At 33.0% G+C, this 20819-nt stretch overlaps 2 protein-coding genes across 2 annotated transcripts; both read right to left on the bottom strand.

Annotated features, from left to right (window-relative positions):
• Positions 1-1967: 1967 nt before the first annotated feature.
• On the bottom strand, positions 1968-3682 carry LOC120091566 (phytohormone-binding protein-like). Its single transcript, XM_039049658.1, has 2 exons — positions 3473-3682; positions 1968-2328 (listed from the first exon to the last, which is right to left on the bottom strand). Exons 1-2 carry the CDS (start codon positions 3651-3653, stop codon positions 2036-2038), a joined length of 474 nt encoding a protein of 157 aa, XP_038905586.1. The 5' UTR covers positions 3654-3682; the 3' UTR covers positions 1968-2035.
• A 12320-nt stretch (positions 3683-16002) lies between these two features.
• Positions 16003-20341, bottom strand: LOC120091949. The gene is made up of 5 exons (XM_039050120.1): positions 20080-20341; positions 18393-19122; positions 17498-18313; positions 16740-17414; positions 16003-16488 (listed from the first exon to the last, which is right to left on the bottom strand). Exons 3-4 carry the CDS (start codon positions 18092-18094, stop codon positions 17367-17369), a joined length of 645 nt encoding a protein of 214 aa, XP_038906048.1. The 5' UTR covers positions 18095-18313; positions 18393-19122; positions 20080-20341; the 3' UTR covers positions 16003-16488; positions 16740-17366.
• Between the last annotated feature and the right edge of the window lie 478 nt (positions 20342-20819).

The following is a 20819-nucleotide window of genomic DNA, read 5'->3' as shown; positions in this document are numbered from 1 at the left end:
GGGTGAATTTGGACCTCACAAGATAGGCCAAAAGTCAGGAAAAGATAAAGGAAGATAAATATTAGATAAAGATCTAAGCATATCTAGTCCTAACATATTAGCATTAGGAAAAATCTATCTCATCCTTATCATAAGAAGACAAGGTAAACTTTATCTCATTCTCTCTATAAATACATTATTATAACTTCATATGAGGGATCTGGAACTTGATTTGGGATTGACAAACTCTATGCGATAAAAGTCTCTTATGGTAAAAGACATTGGAGAGTTTCAACCGATAGTAAAAAACCAATCAAAAGACTCCTGGAGGCTAAAACAAACAAGATCAAGAAAGAATACTAGATTGAAAGATAAATAAAGCACCTTTCTACCTTGAAGATTTCAATTAAATTATGGAATCTCAAATAAGTTTGGTTTCAAATTTGAAATTTTCTAATGTTACATTAAAAATTAATAGCAATTCATTAATAATTAAATATGCCTGACATAGTGATTTTGTTATAATCTTTTGTCTTCTTAACGAAATTGTGTGCTTTAGGAAATAGTACTTTCAAGTGAAGGTCAAGTTCAAGCTTATATTATATAATATAAAAAGTTGAACCATGAATTCTAACTTGGGAGTGGAGACTAATGTTGTGGGTGAATTTAAACCTTACAAGATAGGCAAACAATCAGAAAAAGATAAGGGAAAATAAATACTAGATAAAGTGAATTTATCTAATCATATCTAATCCTAACTTATTAGGATTAGAAAAAATTTATCTCATCCTTATCATAAGAGAAAAAGGTAAACTCTATCTTATTCTCTCTATAAATACATCACTATAACTTCATATGAGGGATCTAGAACTTTATCTGGGATCGAGATCTTAACTTAATGATTAGCGCCCATGATGCTTGTTGGATGCAAAGCTAGAGGTCCTTCTAGGATCCTTGCAAACACTCACAAAGAAAGCTAATTTAGATCAAACTTTGAATCTATGAGGGTCACTCTTAGATCCTAAGACAACTCACTCCAGAATTAGTTTGATCAAGACTAATCCAATGAATTGATTTAAACATCAAATCTAAGCAAGATTCGAAAAATAAAGACAACACCAAAGGGTTGAATAAGCACAAGTTTTTTTACTATGGATAATCTGAGTTTTAAAGAATATTACAAGCCATTTTATAGGCCAAATGATCGTGGTTAGACCAAGAAACTCAAAAGTCATTCAAATACAATTAATTGCAAATTGTAGAAAATAACACCTAGAAACTTGAAACTTAATTGCATACTAAATTATAAGTCAAAATGCAAAACTAGAAATGTAGAAAGTCTTCAAATTGCCTTAAATATCTCATCTAGAAGGTGAAAAAATAGATTTGCACGTTTGACAAGGTTTGACATCACATTTCCCCATACATTGCACACTTGACAACATTTTATTCATAAAATCTGCACACTTTTTTTTTACCACCGTATCATCTTCAAACTATAGGACTTTTTCCGTGCCATCTTCATACCATTCTTTTCTTGACTTATTGAACTAACATTATATAAACTTTGATCTCAAAATTATTTGTTTGTTCTTGTAAATTTGTTAGTTTTTGAAGATGTAGTGTGAATGTCTCTTGAATCTTCTTTGCCTTGCTTCTTATAATTGGTCCTTTAGGTACATGAAATGGTTCAATGGTTGAATTCACATCACTTAAGAACTTCTGACTTCTTCTCGATTATTCAGTTCTTTTACTGATTTAGGCATCAGAGCCCTTTTTCTTTATTTTGCGGATCCTCTCTTTCCTAAATTATAAATTTATTATTGCTGTCACATGGAGGTCAGGTACATTTTATATGGCCAAAATTTGGCATTAATATGCCCAACTAAATATATATACTATATTAAATATATAATAGTGGCACCCTTTACAAATATTGGAACATCTAGAAATTAAATATATAGAATATTTTGCAATAGTACGATATATATTCCAAATTGATCATGTGAGATATTATAATATCAAGATGAGAACACACATAAAAAAAAAAATGTTTTTAAGTAGATGAATCAAGAAGAAACTTCTCCAAGAGTTGAAGAAAAGAAAGAGCTGGCTTAGTTGCCACTTCCTCCATGTGAACTTCATCTTCATCATCTCTTTCAGTCCCATAAACAACCTTTACATCCACTAGGGTTTCCTTTTCTTTCATGGAAGAAAGCTTGAATGTTGTTTTGAAGGAAGAAAATCCTCTTTTTAAGAGAATTCCTTCCATCACTTCTAGCCCAAATTCATGTTTTGTCTCATCAAGTTCTACAATCCTTTCCTTCTGTATTTTCACAATCTTCACACCTGCAAATCATTTTCTTCGGGTTTTTGTATGATTTATTTGAGAATATTTTATAAATTTAAAGTCCAATTATACACCATTTACTCCTTATTTTATATTCATTGCAAGAGTTGTGTCATGAACTAAATATTTGAGCTATATCTGTTTATAATATATTGGGAAAAAGTAATATTCATTCTAATACTTAACCTTTTTTTGGCTGTGTTAAATTACTCATTCACCTACATGCATGAGTCAATGGGTGATATAACATATTTTTAGAGTAGGAGATCTAAGAGGCTCTGTATTAAAATTCCTATAATATCATTTCCTTTTCAATTAATATTGATTTCCACTTTTTAAGTTTTTTACAAATTTTTAAGCACACAAGTAATGGAAAAAGTGATAGAGTGTTTATATAATTAAATTTATTACAACTCATCAACTTAAGCTTTTGAATCAATGAGTGATTTAACATTCTAAAATTATTTAGGGGTTCGTGTGATTATAACAATTTAGTAATTAAATTTATTACAACTCATCAACTTAAGCTTTTGAATCAATGAGTGATTTAACATTCTAAAATTATTTAGGGGTTCGTGTGATTATAACAATTTAGTAATTAAATTTATTACAACTCATCAACTTAAGCTTTTGAATCAATGAGTGATTTAACATTCTAAAATTATTTAGGGGTTCGTGTGATTATAACAATTTAGTTTTAAGTTTTTTATTTTTATAAATTAAGCTTACAATGACTTCTTCAACTTGTTAGTTTCTTTAATTTCATGTCTTATATCTTAGGAATATTTTCAAATTCAAAACTATGTTTTGAAAACTAAAAAAAAAAGAGTAAATTTTAGCATGAAAATCATGGGAGTTAGAAAACAAGGATATATAATTTTCAAAAACAAAAAATCACATAGTTAATTAAATGGAGACTTAACTTTATATTTTGTGTCTTTAAGTTATAACTAACTAGATATGCCTCATACACATGAGTTCACCATATAATTTCACACAAGGATTCAATTCTCAAGATTTTTCTAACCCATCAAATTATTGAAGGGTGATCAAATGATTGCCAATGGAAATTACAAAAGCTAATCTAACCATTCACAAATATTATCTCATAGAAATAATTATATATATGAAAAATGAACTCACCACGGCCAAGATGGAAGAGCAAGACAGAGCCAAGGCCACCATTTCCATGAATGAGCTCAATTTTTTCAACAGTATTAGGCATGAGCTTTGGAATGATAAATCTTAAGTCTTTAACCAAAGCTTTCCAAAGGGTTTCAACTCCAACCCTAACTTTTGCTTGAGCTCTAGCTTCCTTAACCATGCCTTCTCTTTTGTTGGTTTCCCCTTGTAAATTACAAAGACATTAGTTTTTGTTTATAAAGAAGAGATATTACATTTTTGGGACAAGAGATCAGCACGTGTAGATGACAACTCAACACACAAAGCAAATTGGCTTCTATTTAATTTATTGTCGTTTAATCACACATGGTGTTTGTTTTTTTGTTGCTTTTGCACATTGTTCTAGGGTTTGGTTTTTGGAGAGTGATTGAGAGCTGTGGAATCTTGTGAGTACTTGAGTATATGCATGCATCCATGAAATGTATATTATATATCTTATAAACAATTGAATGGAAGTGTTTACTTCATTCTTATCCGTTTGTTTGAAAGACAATTTTGTTATTGATGTGCTTGAAAATTGAGGCTGAATTATAATCCTTATTAAAAATGTGTTAAGCTATAGAGGAGCGGGTTGTAATGGTTGTTAGGAACTTAGCAACAACCTTTCCCATCACACTTATTTGAGGATGAAAAACCCAAGTAAAATGAAAGGTGATGAATTTATCGTATGTAAATTCAATTCAATTTTACATTTATCATATGTAAATTAAATTAAATTTTACATTTTTTATCATATTTAGTGTGGGAGAATTGAATCTTTGACCTCGAGGCACCATTGTTACATTCTAATTTTTTGTTTAATGTTAAAACATTCAAATTGGATCGACACATCAAAATGAATTAAATGTTTTGTTTACAAATGCAACATTTTTAGTTACTTTTGTTTGATGTAGAGTTATGCTTGTATTTATCAAGTAATTACTCAATCAATTGAGTTATGTTTGACATATGTTTCAATCTTGTATTTATATTATTATTTGGAGAGTTACTAAATTACTAACCTATTAATAGAAAATTGGTTATGCATTTTGTGTTGTATCACATTTTTTTAAGAGTTATCTTTTTCTATCTTTTTTTTGTTTTGATCTTAAGTTGAGGATAGAAAAAATATCTAAGAGTTTTGTCAGATTCGGATAGTTCAACGACGTTGTTCTACTTGAATTAGTTATTATATCATATTGAGATGTTTGTTGTAGTTTTCTTGCAATCCGTGTAAGGGAGATAATTGTCTTTAAGACGATGATTTGTAAGGGTGTCTCGACTCCCTATTGCCTTCACTACAATAAAGCTTGAATTTCATGGCATTTTAAAATTATCACAACTATAATTTGTGATAGTTATTGTGAGTCGTAGTATTTCTTATAAAGGTGTCAATATCAATGATACTTTTTGAAAATTTTTATAATTGGACTTTTATTGACAAATAAATAATTGTCAACAATAAATAGTTACTAACAGTTATAAACTGTCACTGTCAAGTTTACTATGGTATGTTATTCTTGTCATAAATTGATTGAAAATTGACTTATTTCTGTATCATTATGAGTATTGATGATAGTTATAAAATGTCAAGAAAGAATATATAGTTACAGCTTTTTCTTGTCAAGAATATTGAACCATGACACTTTTTAAGAGTATGTGACATTTTTTTTCTTATCAAGAGTATGTGAACCTTGACAATGTTTTATGTCAACAAATATTCAATCATGTCACATTATTATTGTCATTGCAATTTATATTATGACACTTTTGTATTGTCAATAAAATTCATGTATTGATAGTTCGTTATTTCTTTCAACCCTGTCATTACATACACTACAAGAAATAAAGGATGCAATAGCTAACGAAAAAGGCTATAAAAGACTTTTCATAGCCTTTTTTTGAAGGTCCTGACAACCCATGTTATTAAAAGTCTGGGACTTTTTATAGCCTTTTTGTAGAGCTATAATGAATGCTATAATAGAATATGAAGATAGAGCATGTATACATGGCTATGCAAACATTCAATAGCATTAGTCATTAAAGCTATCTTTAAAATATTATAGCTTGCTCTCAATGCTATCTTTATTATATAATAGCTTTTTCTTAATGCTTTATTTGACATATGATAACCTTTTTTTAAGGCTATTATATCATAATATTTAGTTTTAATCTTATGTTATAACAAACAACATTAGAATTATGTCCATTTACATTACAAACACTTGTTTTAAGTTAAATAAACATATGAAATAATTCACAATGTATGCATTAAATACAATGACTTCCTTTCATTATTGAAATTTAGTAATCAATTTACATGAGAAACAAAAAAAATTATCCAAATAATACAAAAAATACACCAAATATAATTTTCAACCATACAAGGTTCACAAAATAAAAAATTCATCAAGTTTTGAAGATTATAGTATCATGGAATTGAGTTTCCATCTTTGATCTTCATCTACCTACATAAAAAGTGAATTAACATCAGATTGGTTCCCAAAACCACAATTGAGTGTTAAGATTATATAAAAAGTACCCAATTGTCATTTTGACTCTCAAACAACCTAAAAAAATATGTGGTTCATTAATAATCGATAAAGTTATGTAAACACAATTCAGCACCACTTTTATTACAAAGAAGTCTAGAAATATTTATTACTTTCAACAAACTAAGCAACAAAAAATTGATCAATTCAGCACCACAACAACTCACTAAAGATGCAACCAAATTTCCACATATTTGGGTAACAATATCAACCAAAGATAATATATTAAGGCCAATCAGCTGCAGTAAAAAAAAAAATCCATGTCCTAAGTGACTAATTACAACACCTACTCAGACAAATTTAAATAAAAAATCAGAATATGTGAAATTTAAGAACTTACACAAACTTGTCTTAAATAAATATAAAGTCCTTTAATTAATAAGTCAAAATCAAATCACGTACCTCACTTTTTTAAGAATCATTTGTATACCACCATCTTGACCTGTAAAAGACTATTCAATTGAAGGGAGAAGAAAGAAAAGAATGTTAAAATCAAGAATCTAAATTCCACGATACAAGATAACAAAGTAATCAATAATAGTTTTTTCAAATAAACGAACTTATTAAAATGAAAGAGGAAAAGTAACACACAATAACATCGAGTGGGTTTTATTCTGCGAAAGATCTGGGCGAGCATCGAGTTCTTCACAGTGGGGGAGTTTTGGACCGAATCGAGGATCGGATCAAGACTTGATCGAGTTTTGGACCAGATCGAGTTCTTTTACCGGATCAAGAGTCGAGATCTAGCATAAAATTTTTACTTTTAGCATGAGATGGTACCTGCAATTACCTATTCGAATGATACCCATAAGAATTAAATTCGAAAGCATGAATGTTCAAGAGTTGATTGAAGTCAAAACATAAAACTGGTTTAAAAGGGTGGGAGGATCCAGTTGAAGGAACTCTTAACGAAGAGCATCCATGAGCGCATTCGGATCTTTCCGATTTCATTATGACCGAAATACAACATACACATTCTAACAAATAGTTATGCAAATTAACACTAATTAACGACATGCTTCGATAAATAAAACACAAGGGAATGAGTTCTCATATCAGTTGAAGACTCTCTTCAAACTTTGAACTCAAAGCAGCAGAAGAACCTCTACAAGCCGTATCGCCCAGCAAATCAGTTGGTAGTGGCAGCACGATCGTTTACATAAACGGCAGCAACACGAACAGTCACAAACAAGTAAATAGCAAGGACGACACCACCAATTGGAGCCCTTGGTATTCTCGGAGTGAGAATCCAAAGTGTGGTCTTTGGTGAATTTGGTAGAGGTAGGAGGAAAGACAGATCATGTAGACGATAAGCAAGTGGGAGAGAAAGAGCTATTGTAAAGTAGGGATGCTTATCATTTAGATGAAGCTACACGATCGTGTAGGTTTTACTAAGCGATCGTTTAATAAAAGGTAGACGATCGTTTACAAAACGTGGCACGCTATGCGATCATTTAGGAAAGCTAAGGGATCGTTTAAGGAAAGTCGTGCAATTGTTTAGACGATGAGCTACTATCGTATAGGCTCTCAAGCTAGGTGATCGTTTATGTTTTCGCATCGATTGCGAATTTTCAAATTTTTTTGCCAAATGAAAACAATTTTCATTTTATTCATTGGTTACTATAACCGAATGCGGCTACTCCCACTAACGCACGATTGAGGAGAATAATACGACCAATTATCTAATAATTAACCAATTTAATAATTAATGAATATAATCATATTATATTCTTACCCTATAGTTTGATATCACATATCTACTATAGTAATTTCTCCTCCACTTGATATAAATCATATTTATATCTAATTTCCTCTCAAATAATGTATCTCATACATTTAACCAATTATATCATATATAATTAACCAGTTCAATTATATCATATATAATCGAACTCTCTCTTGTCAATTTGAACATTTCAAACTGACCCAAATATTGATTCTCGACTTTATCCAAGCTACCCAGGAGACCTAATGGATCTGTAGCTCGAAGCTCCAACGGTTCGTGAATAGTTGACTAAACTCTTTAGCCACGAAATTCACCATCCGTTAACTATCAAGCATTCCACAAAAGACCAACAACTGAACTTTTCTTACCACAAACATATTTCTGTGTCCATCGGATATAACCAATCATATGTACGATGACACTTTACAGATACTCGTAAGTACAACTGAGCCAATTTACCGTTTTTCCCCTGTAGTTACATCTCACTCTTTAAGTACCACTCATTCCTCTAATGAACAATACAACATAGTTCAACTATGTGTGAACACCTCTTGGGCCAAGAGAAGGTGTGTGGCGCCACATCGTTCAAGCCCTGGAATCAAACCTTAAAAAAGCTATCTATTTACTTACCCTTGCCTCGGGGAATGAGTGAATTCCATCTTGTGTAGCTGAGTTCCCAGCTCCCAAATCAGANGCGTTTTGCCCCTGTAGTTACATCTAACTCTTTAAGTACCACTCATTCCTCTAATGAACAATAAGTCATAATCCTACTATGATTGAGTCCTCTATTTACTTACCCTTGCCTCGGGGAATGAGTGAATTCCATCTTGTGTAGCTGAGTTCCCAGCTCCCAAATCAGACGAATCCCCAAAATGGTAAGCTTGAATCGGCGACCTAGCCACTTGTACCCATACAAATCAAAGGACCGCCCTCAATGGCAGGAGTTCCTAACTCACTCAGGATGGAGATCATGGTACGTATGGTCATCCTAGTGAAGTGAATCTCTGTCATGAACGGTGTTATATAACGAGATGTTAACACTTCGTGGTCAAGTCTTATACAAACTCTTTATATAGGATGCCTCCACTCGCATGTCCTCTACACGAATAATCAGGATTAGACCATCTGTGACAAGTCATGACACTTGTGACCATTCCATAAAGCGGGCCGCATCCGTAGCGTTACCAGGATAAAGTTTTCCTCCTATATCCATATACTACAGACCATGTTGGTTATCACTCAAGACATGATCCGCTTGTATGTCACAACATACATGCTTAAGTTACATACAGACAACCAGAGATTTTGTATTTATTGGTTTGTGGTAAAGCAAATAAAATATACAACTTAGCAAAATCAAGATGTGAAGTAAATATCATATATTATACAACACAAGCGTTCGTACAAACTGTTTACAAACTATAGGACACGAGACTTTAGGACATCAACCCCAACACCAATCACTAACCTCGAATTGTTAGCTTCAAGTATCTAATAGTTTTGAGAGAGAGATAGAGATGGAGAGAGTTGGTAGATAAAGTGCCAGAGTGAAATCCATAAAACCTAAAATTTGAAATTGAAACACAAAAGAGGAAGAAGAAGAAGAGTGCGTGTTCTTACCTACAAAAGAAAATCTTCTTCATGTAACTTGCGAGCCCTAGATTTTTGGAGTTGAGGAAATGAAAATTTGCAGATGCTATTAAGAGAGGAAAAAAACAAGGTTTCATCTATCTTCTAAATTTTTGCGCTTAACAGTTGACAATCGTACCATTACCAAGATCGGTGGGGATGGATTTGAGGCCTGGCCCTAAAAAGGGATTAATATGAAATAAGAGTCCATATTCAACAAGGTAGCTTTAACGGTCTCGTCGATGATGAAGATTGGGTTCTATGAGAAGAAAGAAAAGTTGAGATTTGGGAGAAATAAAGGTTGAGATTTGAGAGAAGGAAGATCTAGGTTTTTTGTCTAGAGACGAAGAAAGGAAAGGACGAGAAATAGTGAAAAAGAAAGAAAGAATTTTACGCGTCAGGTGGATAATTAAAAAATTTTAAAGTGCGTCCCCCAAATTTAATTTTTAACAATTTCCACATTTTTTTTTTTGGGATTCCATAGCCTATTGTTAAAAAGGCTATGTCCAGAAGGTATCATAAGCTCTATTTGTTGTGATTTCCATAATCAATTAATCCTATTTAAATACAAAAAATAAGCACAAACATAAAAGGATTTAAAATATATAATGATAAAGTTGTTAATTTTTTAACAAATAGATTGACTAATAAATATTGGTAAAGGTTTTACAAGAAGTAAGTTAAGTATAGTACACTGCAACCAAAGTTTTGCCACTAATCCTACAAAAAATCTTATAAACATATCAGTTGCTTCGTGGCTTCACTTCGTGGCTTAACTGCTCCAATGAATTCTTGCAAAACCTAGGTAGAAAAGAAAAAATCATTTTAGAGTTTGGCTTTACACATCAATATTGACAAATTTTTTCAACTCATCAATCTTGCTTAAAAAGTGTTCAATGAATCTAATATCAAACTAAATGGAATAGTTCTAAGGGTTATAACTAAAATACAATATGTAAATAAGTTTTGAAAGGAGTTTAAAGTTGTTCAAAGCATAACACAATTTTAAATCATAATGCATACACAGTGAATCCAATCGCAGACTACAATAGAGAGTTTCCAAGAGTTATAAACTAGTTTCAATATTTAAAAAGAGTTTAAAATGAACTAATAAAGTTAAGTTACCAATATGCCAATAGTTACAATATGCAAATAATCCAAAGTTCTAAGGAATCCAAAAGTCTATAGAGATAAAAATGTACATTTAAAAATGAGATGTGTTGGGTGAAGGAATGGAACTGCTTGCGCAAGCGTGTGAATGTCGTGCAATTGATTTTCAATTTTGAAAAACACAAAAATAAAGAAGTTTGCATACAAAAACATACAAGAGGATAAACATTATAAACTCTAAACATGTTGTTCTACTAAGAGGAAGGAAAGAAGTACTTACCCTTATTGAAACCTATTCTCAGATTTCCTCCCCAAAGGTCATGATCTCAGCACTGCATGAACACAACAACATTTCCAACGAACAGGACAACACCATGCAACGACCTTGCTATTTTCCAACAAGGAATAAGAAAGTGTGGTCTCCTTCAAGCTTTTGGGAAGGAAAAAGTTTATAAAGATGATATGAGAATTTTTCTTTTAGGGAGATATATTCTTGAATCAGTATTTTCATGTCTGTTTTCTCCCCCCTCTTTTTACATTCATACAGAATCAAAGGTGAGGATGGAGTGAGGGAGTAACTCCCACGTGAAAACCAACGAGTAACTCCCCTGTAATCGAGAGTTATTAATTTTATAAAAAATATAATTAACTAACCCTTAGTTAATTAACTATATATTATGCATTCTAATCATATTAAAATGCAATATCTCTTATAACCTATAGTTTTAATATGAATCTCGTTCACATTAATTTTAACCTATTGTATTATATGAATCTTATTCTTATAAATAATATTTAAATCTTATTCAAATATTTATCTCTCACATATTATATAGTTTTAATTATAAATCATATTTATAATTAATTATATACTATAATGTATTAATATATATCATACACTACAAGAAATATCAGTTTCCATAACATTTCATTATAGCATTTGTCAAAAATACTATGGAAAAGCCGCCCCCCCCCCCCCCCCCCCCCAAAAAAAAAAAAAAAGAAAAACGAAGAGGCGCGCACGGTTTAACTTATGGGTAACATTTCTTAAATTCTTTTCCCTCTATTTTACATTTTTAGTCTCCTGCAACAATTCTTCTCTCTGTATCAAATCCCTATTTCCTCCTTCAACCCTTTAGTCTATTCTTCTCTGTAAATTTCAAATCCCTAATCCCCTCTCCCATTTTCCATGCTAATTCTTGTTGCTAACCCTGATCTGGGTTGAATATGGAGAACGAGACTATGACAGGTTTGGCAGAGGATAAAATAACAGAGGTTGTAGTGGCAAGGCGATCGTGGTAGTGGTCGTTGTTGCGAAGGGAGCCGTGATGATAAGGAAAAGTGGGTTCCAGTCACCAAGCTCGATCGCCTTGTCAAGGAAGTTTAGCTTCAATCACTTAAGAAGATTTACCTCCATTGTCTCCCAATAAAAAAGAACTTCATCGTCGATACTCTTATCGGCCTCACCTCAAGCATGAGGACATGGAGATCATATCCTTGAAACATGGTCGGGAAGAGGACTAGGTTTAAGGTCTTCGTTTAACTGTCACTTTATAATCCCTGCTTCTCGTGGTGTTGGTATTGTCACTAGTAAGCTTTCCAAGAGGTGCTTCAATTCACTGGTTTTATTGAGAGGTTTTTACTTCTTCCAGTAGATCAATTAAGACACTTAAAAACTTTGTGAAGGTATATCATAATATGATGTGTATAAATATATATATTAATTACTTTTGTTGAATATATGATTGAAATATAAGGTGTTCATTATTATAATGCGTAACGATCTAACTTTTTATTATACATTCAAGACGCTACTACATGCATGCATATGTTTGACAATATATTTTTCAAAGGAAAATTTAAATAATAAATAAAAAATACCAAAACTTTTATTTCATTAAATGAAGTTTTAAAATAATAAAATCCTAAAAACAAATCGTTCGGGGTACCCCTGACTCTAATTTAAAACAAAATGAGCAAATAAATAAATTAATAAGTGAAATAACCAGAGTTTGAAATGCTAGACTCCTAAACCAAAACATATCAAATAAATAGAAACATGAGTGCGAAAGTGATATCGTATCCCAATGGCCAGGGTCACGGATCCCTATTGCCTTCGCTGATTTATCTTTACCTTTACCTGAAAAAAAAAAACATGAAGAGGAAATGATGAGTATATATATATAGTAAGAGACCCACTACTGGGCCCACTAGATGAACTATTAGACTTCCTATCGGGACTAGATGCACATTACGCATCGTAGGCATAGGTATAAAGGGCAAATCCGGAGGCACACTTTCATAGGTAGTGCCCCAGAGGGACATAATCATAAACATAAGGGGTGATCCCAAGGGAGCATCGTACATAGGCATAAGGTCTGAGCCTAAAGGCTCATTACATGCAATGTGCATAGCCAGGTAAGAATACTAACAATCACTATAGTTCAACTTAGGCATAAGCATACAGTCATAGTCATAAATCATGCTTAAGAGATTTTAAAACAGTCTCTAAATCCATCCATCAATCAAACATGCATCAAAACATAATATCAAGATTTCCATCGCATAAACATAACCTTCCACAATCCCAACCGACCATCAAGCATGTCATAATATTCCAAGCCAACATAGAAACTAAATCTTAACACATACTTGGGTTTAATGACGAATCGGCAGTAGGTAACTTACCTTAAAGTGCAATTATCCAAATCAACTAACTTGTATATGAAGGGAAACCATCGAAGGTTTTTGTGCAGAAGCGGGGATTGATCTCATTTTTCATTTTCATAGAATTTTAGAATTACAGAATAAAAGACAAAGAGATTATGCATTATATCTAAATTTTACAGCATGTATTTGAGGGAAAAAAAGGAAGAAATATACATTACCGTTGAAGAACACTTCTTCATGTTTCCCTCAATCTGGAACACCACCACAACTGGAACCTTCTGTATTCTCTAGAATTGAGAATCGGCAAGAGTTGTGGGTTCTGACCTAGATTTGGAAGAGGGAGGAGAGATTGAGAGGGAGAAGAAGAACCTTTCTTCTCTGAGTATTTTTAGGAGAGAAACTGAAAGTTTTTTTAGTTCCTCAAATGGTGGAAGAAGACAACTAAACTCCCAACCCTACACTACACATTTTCCTAAGAGGGTTAAGGGGAGGCAGTTGTAACTCCCTCCTTTTAATTAAATTAAATATTAATTTAAATTAAAATAATGATATATATTATATATATACTATACATACTATGGCTGTTTTCAAATATAGAAAAATGAACCAAAATATTTACAAAATATAATAAAATTTTAGAACTAGGAATTATAGGCCTTGATAGACATTGATTGACTTCTATCAGTGTCTATCGGTGACATTGATAGGCAATGATAGAAGTCTATTAGTGTCTATCAGCATCTATCATTCATAATTCTAAAATTTTGTTATATCTTGTAAATATTTTCAATAGTTTTACCATTTGAAATAATTTTTCTATATATTATATGTTATATCAAATACAACATAAACTTATAGTTTTATATTGTATCAAATAGAATATAACCTATAGTTTTACCATCTCTCAACAACGCATGATATTTAATATAAATCATATTTATACTAAAATCAATTATATGAATCTCATCCATATAATTAATATTCTAATCATATTCAAATATTTAATTCCTCTTAACTATTTATAGTATTTAATGTAAATTATATTTATATTAAATTTATTTATATGAATCTCATTCATATAATTAGTATTTGAATCATATTCAAATTCCTCTCAAAAGATTTTATATTATAATGTATCAAATACATTATATTAATTATATCACATATAAATAATTTAATTAATTATATCATATATAATTAATTCACTCAATTAGTTTGAACACTTAAAATTAATCCAAAATTAATTCTCATTTAAATCCTTGTTGAGCTATAAAGGAGACCTTATGAATCTATAGATTGAAACTTCAATGGTACTTGGATAATTAATTAAACTCCTTAATTATACCCAACATCCATTAACTATCGATCACTCCGCTAAAGACCGATAGCTACATTCTTCATACTACATATATATTTCTATGTCCATTAGATATAACCAATCAACAGTGCGATGATCTTTCATAAATTGTTCGTAAGTACAGTGGGCCAAATTATCGTTTTTCCCCTGTGAATACATTTAACTCCTTAAATACCACTGATTCCTCTAATGAACAATAAGTCATAGTCCGACTTTCGATTGAGAGTATACTCATAAAATAACAATTATTTTATCAATAACAATTTGGTTATACAATGTTTACAAACTACGAGAATACAAGAGATTTAGGACACCAAACCCAACAATCCAAACAGTATACACCTTGAATCAACCCTAGCCAAGAACCAAATTTAATTAAAATTTAAGGTCAATTTCCCAATCTAAAATAACCCCCAAATTGCTCCAATCAAAATAACCAAAATTAAATCCAAACACTTTTGAACGTTCACTGAACAAGTGGTTCAATCTGAAACCACTTCAAAGCTTCAACCAAATAATCCAACCAAACAAGAATAAAAAACTTATTTTACAACATCCTTAACATTCGGGAAATTTGTAAGGATGACCCATTTTTTGGGTCCAAAATGTCAAATGACCCATTTTTAAAAAATAATGTCAGTTGAATCGCCATACCAAATTACATAAATTGCCCTCACAAGTACCTCACGAGGTAAGTCTCGCTCTCATCTGATTGAACACTCTCGCTCTCGCTTGAAATTTCCTGGTTTGATGTGATTGCTCGTCAGTGTACGAATGATTTGACAATTTTCACGACTGAAGCCTCAAATCAATAATACCTAAACACATTACAATGGTGATTTCTTTAAACTCTAAACTCCATTTTAATGGTGATTACTTCTCTGGTTTTCGATGACGTTTTGTTGAACAGAGATTTTTCGAACGGGGATTTCCAAGATGAGGCTTTTTCAAAACAGAACAGGTTTTTAGAAAGGTGTTTTATTATTTTGAGTCTGTTTAATTATTTTTGCTGTGTTATTTCTGGAAAGGTAGCATTACGAAATTTTGTATTAGGAGAGAGAGAGCGAGAGATAGAACGAGAGTGAGAGATAGCAAGAGTAAGAGAGAGCGAGATTAAGAGAGAGCGAGATTAAGTGAGAGCGAGATTAAGAGAGAGAGCGAGATTACGAGAGAGAACGAGATTAAGAGAGAGCGAGATTAAGAGAGAGAGCGAGATTACGAGAGAGAGCGAGATTAAGAGAGATCGAGAGTACACTTCAATTGCTTGTACAACTTAATGACAAATGTTCTCTTACTTTCTAGGATGACAAAAAAGTGTCTACTTATTCGACATAGAAGTGATTGGGATGAGAATGAAATTTCGTATATTAGGGGAGAGTTGATAGGAACCATTGTGTCTGTAGAACTTAAATCTCACATTTACAAGGTTACAAATGTTAGTTCTTCAGAATTTCATCTTATACTGAGAGTTAAATATAAGTTTGAATATGAAGTCCCTCCACAATACATTAGAAATGATGATGATGTTCGCTTCCTTCTTTTCCGAAAAAGCTTAGTAGACTTCAGTTATCTGTAACGCTGAAATCGAATTAGGACGAAAAAATTAGAATGAGGTTTGGAAATGTAAGTTATGATCACGTCACAGTAGTGAAGTAGGGATGGTATTGTGACAGTCAATGGCTCCAACCAATTCCACCAGCTTTGTCATTGATGTGTATGACGGAAGTCAATCGAACATGAATATATGGCCTCTGTTAATGTCCATTGCAAGGACCATTCAGTGCTTAATAGTATTCATTTTTGTATACACGAAATCCACATATGCCCATTTGACATCGAATTTAGCTGTGACGTAGTCCTTGTACGTGTCTTCATCATCCCATGCTAGGGCAGCCTTCAATCTCGTCTTATTCTTTATTCGTTTAAATATCCCACCATGAGCATTAAGGTGACTCTATCAAATAAAATGAGAAGTTAAGTAATGAAATATACTATGGTAAAATGACTATGCACAACAAAATAAATCAAAATTAACTGTTACATCAATTGGTAAGATTGTGAACTTGTGCATACACATGTCAGGTCGGGTATAAAATTTTTCTTTCATAAAATGAAATAAAATATTTATGGTCTATATAAAAAATTACTATGTTAGTAAAAGTATAAGATATCCAAATGTAATGAAGTCAAGACTAGGATGCTTACATCGCACTCGACCCACGAACTGAGTTCAATCAATTCCTTGAAAAATTGATTGGCAAGTGGTTTAAACGAATTCTCTTGAACCTCATTATCGGTATTCTCATCTGAGATCCAACCCATCATTTCTGTAAAGATATTAAGTAGAACATCATGTGCTACGTTGTAAGCGATAATCGCTCTGCACTTGGGAGAGGATACTTAACCACACTTTTCTTCTTTACTTTAGCTGGAGATGTATATTTATCAATAACTTTTCTCTTACGAGTAGTTCTTCGAGATTCCTACATAAACAGATAACAAAAAATTACTCATCAAGAAATATAAAAATATAAACAAAGATTATTGATCAATAAATTACTCACCAGTGTAATTCCTTCTATGGTTGTAACAATACAAGAAGTGTCGGCCTCTGGGATGTCAGACATGTCAGCCTCTGTATATGGCATGGTAAGTCAGACATGTTGGCCTCTGTTCGTGGGACGTCGGCCTCTATAGGTTTGACGTCAGTGGGTGATGTTGTGGTGGTATCAGGCTCTAGAGGGTGAATGGGAGTAGGTGAAGTGGTTGTATTTTGAGGCTCTACAGGGAGATGGGAGTATTAGAGGCAGTCGCATCAGTGGTATTAGGATCCTAAGATGGGATCGATAACCTTGTCGTCTCCTCATTCACCGTGGAACCCTTCAATTAGTAAAGTAAAATGATGAGTTCACGAACATGTAAAACTAAACACGTAAAGACATAAAATGATAGTAAATGCAAACCTTGCACATAGACTGCAACAGTGACAGGATGACCGACAATTGTCCTTTCATGTTTGTCATGTTTTCCTCCATATTGGATACACGACTATCTAAACTCGATATACGACCATCCAACCTCGATAGTGAGCTGTCAATGGTTCGAATGTATGAATAAATAGAATCGTTGGGATTGGTTCCCTCCCTGTGGGCAGCACACTCAGGACACTCTTCATCCATAGATGACTCTCTATGGGAGTCCACAAGATGGACATCAAATGGGTTCAACTCGTCCTCATCGCATATGTCCCCCACTACATCATGGAACATATCATCACTAGATGTGTATATCCCTCCTTCCACCCTTCTACATTCAGCATCCTCGTGCTTAGAATGCTCGTGTTCATCCTCTCCCTCCACCCTTCCACATTCATCATTGTTACCTCCACGATGATCATCACCGTCGCTTTCAGGACTACCCCCACTACCTGACTTATTATCACTTTCAACACTATCATCATTGGCACCTAGATCAAATATAGGTCGTCTGTCCACTGGGGTATCCCGAAACTCCCTTTCAACGTCTGTCATGACAATACCCTCTTTAACCTTTATCTGCATTAACAGCTCAGTAAACTGGTTAGTGTAAATTTAACAACCAAATAAACATATTATGCATAGAGTAAACGTACATTGTTAGACTTGAATATCTCTCTCGAGTACTTTGAAGGACATTGAGTGGGAGCATGACCATAGTAATATACGAGGCAAAGCCACCTTACTCCTTCACTTTACAATGTTCCCAGCTATCAATGCAACTAGGATCTCGTACGTCTATACCTAAATAAAATTTAACATATATTAAGAACAATTGTAATGTTAAATCAAACAACACGATTATTATGTTAAGTAAATTTACCTGGACGCTTGTGGAAATCCACGCAAAGAGTACTTCACGACGTAATTTTTATTTCCTTTCACATTCATCTTGTATAGACTACTCTTATCATTCAATGTAGTCTTTAAGAGATCGAGTGTCCTCTCTCAAAAAATGGTGTCCTAGTCTAGACTATTATAGTACTCTATGTTTTGAACGTCATTAAAACAATTAAGGTCCACTGCATTTTCTGTTTGTTATTTCCCATCATTGCAACCTCAGTATAGTAGACTGATGTGATCTTTATAGCATCCTCGTCATTTCAAACTCCAACTCCTTGTATTTTTCTTTTAGTAGACGGACATATAAGGTGTCCTTCGTCACTCGATTACCAAAATACTTGATTACAAGTTCATATGAGGACTGCTCATTCTGATCAACTTGCGTAGGGGATCAGCACAAATCAATCATCAACAAAAAATCATCCTTCGAAAAAATTGACGACCTTTCCATAAATAGAGAATGAGATTGAGTCAGATCTTGTGCTCTTCACTTCTCTCAACAACATATGATGGATAATTGGGTCATTAAACACCATGTCAACGTCTACAAATCGCCCAAAAACTATACTTTTGAAAATCTCTAACTACCTTGGGGTAAGTTCCTTCTTCATAATCTCGTTCGCATTAGCAATGTAGGCCAAGCTCATTATTTGATCGGGAAATCGGTCAACTACGAGTATTCTGAAACGTGTTGACATCTTAAATCACTCCTACATGAAAAAAAGATTGAATCAATAAACTCTTTAAAAAAAAAAAATTGTAAAAAACATTATGTTTAAGTCTCGCTGGTATTGCTCTCATTGGCTTCGCTCTCGTTGGCTTCGCTCTTGCTGGTTTCGCTCTTGTTGGTGTCGCTCTCTAGTGTCGCTCACATTCTCTCTTTTTACTTGTCTTCAACCACAGAAGACATCGAAAACATATTTATAAACCCTAGAACGACCCATCCTTTCTGGTGTCATTCTCTCTAGTATCGCTCTCGCCAATTTCACTCTCACTTATCTTGCTCACAAACTCTTTTTACTCGTTTTCCACCACAGAAGACAAAAAAACCATACGTTCACAATATTTCATTATTTCTAAACCTAGAACGACCCACAAAACCCCATTATCGATTAGTTTAAGACATTTTCAAGCACAGATTGAAAGATTTATCGATCAAATTTGATTTGTCGGCGGCAATGGAATCGTTTGCGAGCCCAAATGATGGATTCTAAAAAGTTTTTAGTTTATGAGTGATACGAAGCTATTATGGTTGGAAAATTTGAAGGAAGAGTTTTTAGTTTTGGTTGGTAAATTTGAAGGAAGAGTTTTTAGTTTTGGTTGGTTTTCACAAAAATGGTAAGAAGATGAAGAAGTAAGGGCGTAATTTGGTATGACGATGGTATCGGCAACATTATTTTTTAAAAATTGATAATTTGATATTTTGGACCAAAAAATAATCATCCTTACAAATTTCCCTTAACATTTCAAGTGGCCATAAAACCTCAAATACTTACCAAAAGAAAACGTCGAACACCCAAAACAGTCACACAGCGCTCCAACACTCCTTAATCTCCAATCTAGCACTTAAATATCATTGGTAAATTAACCTAATCTAAAATCAAATGGGTATTCAATATATTTCAAGAAACTAAAAAATCCAACAAGATCAATCTCATAGAACTCACCCAAATGGAGCCCCGACGAAATTCACAGAGCGACGACGATCGACAGAGACGTGCGACATTGCAGCGACTGGGCTCCAATCGGCATCAATGAAGACCGCGACGACGAGATCTGGAAAGAAACTGATGTGGTAAAAGCGAAGGCGGCAGTGCGACCTTCCAACGACGACAGTGGAATTGACGGCGGAGACGTGCGCCACTGGTGATGGTGACGATCGGAGCTGGTGCTGACGGTGTGACTGAGAGAGACGGCAGAAGGAGAGGATGCGTGGGGGGCTGCGGCTGAATGTGCATGAAGATGAGAGTCTCTATTCTTTTCTCTTTTTTTTTTTTACTAAAATATATATATTTAAAAGGTAAAATAAACCCTAGTTGACTGGTCAAAGGCCAATTTATATATATATATATACATATTCTTTTTTTGCCCTTTTCAAATCTTAATCTTCTACCATTTAAATTCTAAAACCCATATCTTTTATCACAAATCCCTAATTATCTTTTCAAAATAATTTAATTTGGCCCCAAAATCTTAATGAATTAAAGGAAAATAATCCGAAATTACTTAGAATAATTCCAATATCTCAAATCGTTTAACTATTAACTCCAACAATTCCATAACAAATTAATCTAATTAATTATTTTTTCGAATTTGGCTTCAAAACTCAAAATTAAAGAGAATATTACATCCAGTAATCTAGGAAAATTATTTTAAATTCATATAAAATTTTGAGATGTTACATAAT

This window comes from Benincasa hispida, chromosome 11 (genome assembly GCF_009727055.1).
Source record: "Benincasa hispida cultivar B227 chromosome 11, ASM972705v1, whole genome shotgun sequence".
NCBI classification, from domain to species: domain Eukaryota; kingdom Viridiplantae; phylum Streptophyta; class Magnoliopsida; order Cucurbitales; family Cucurbitaceae; genus Benincasa; species Benincasa hispida.
The sequence above is the reverse complement of the archived record's forward strand: the minus strand, read 5'-3'. Positions and strand labels throughout refer to the sequence as shown.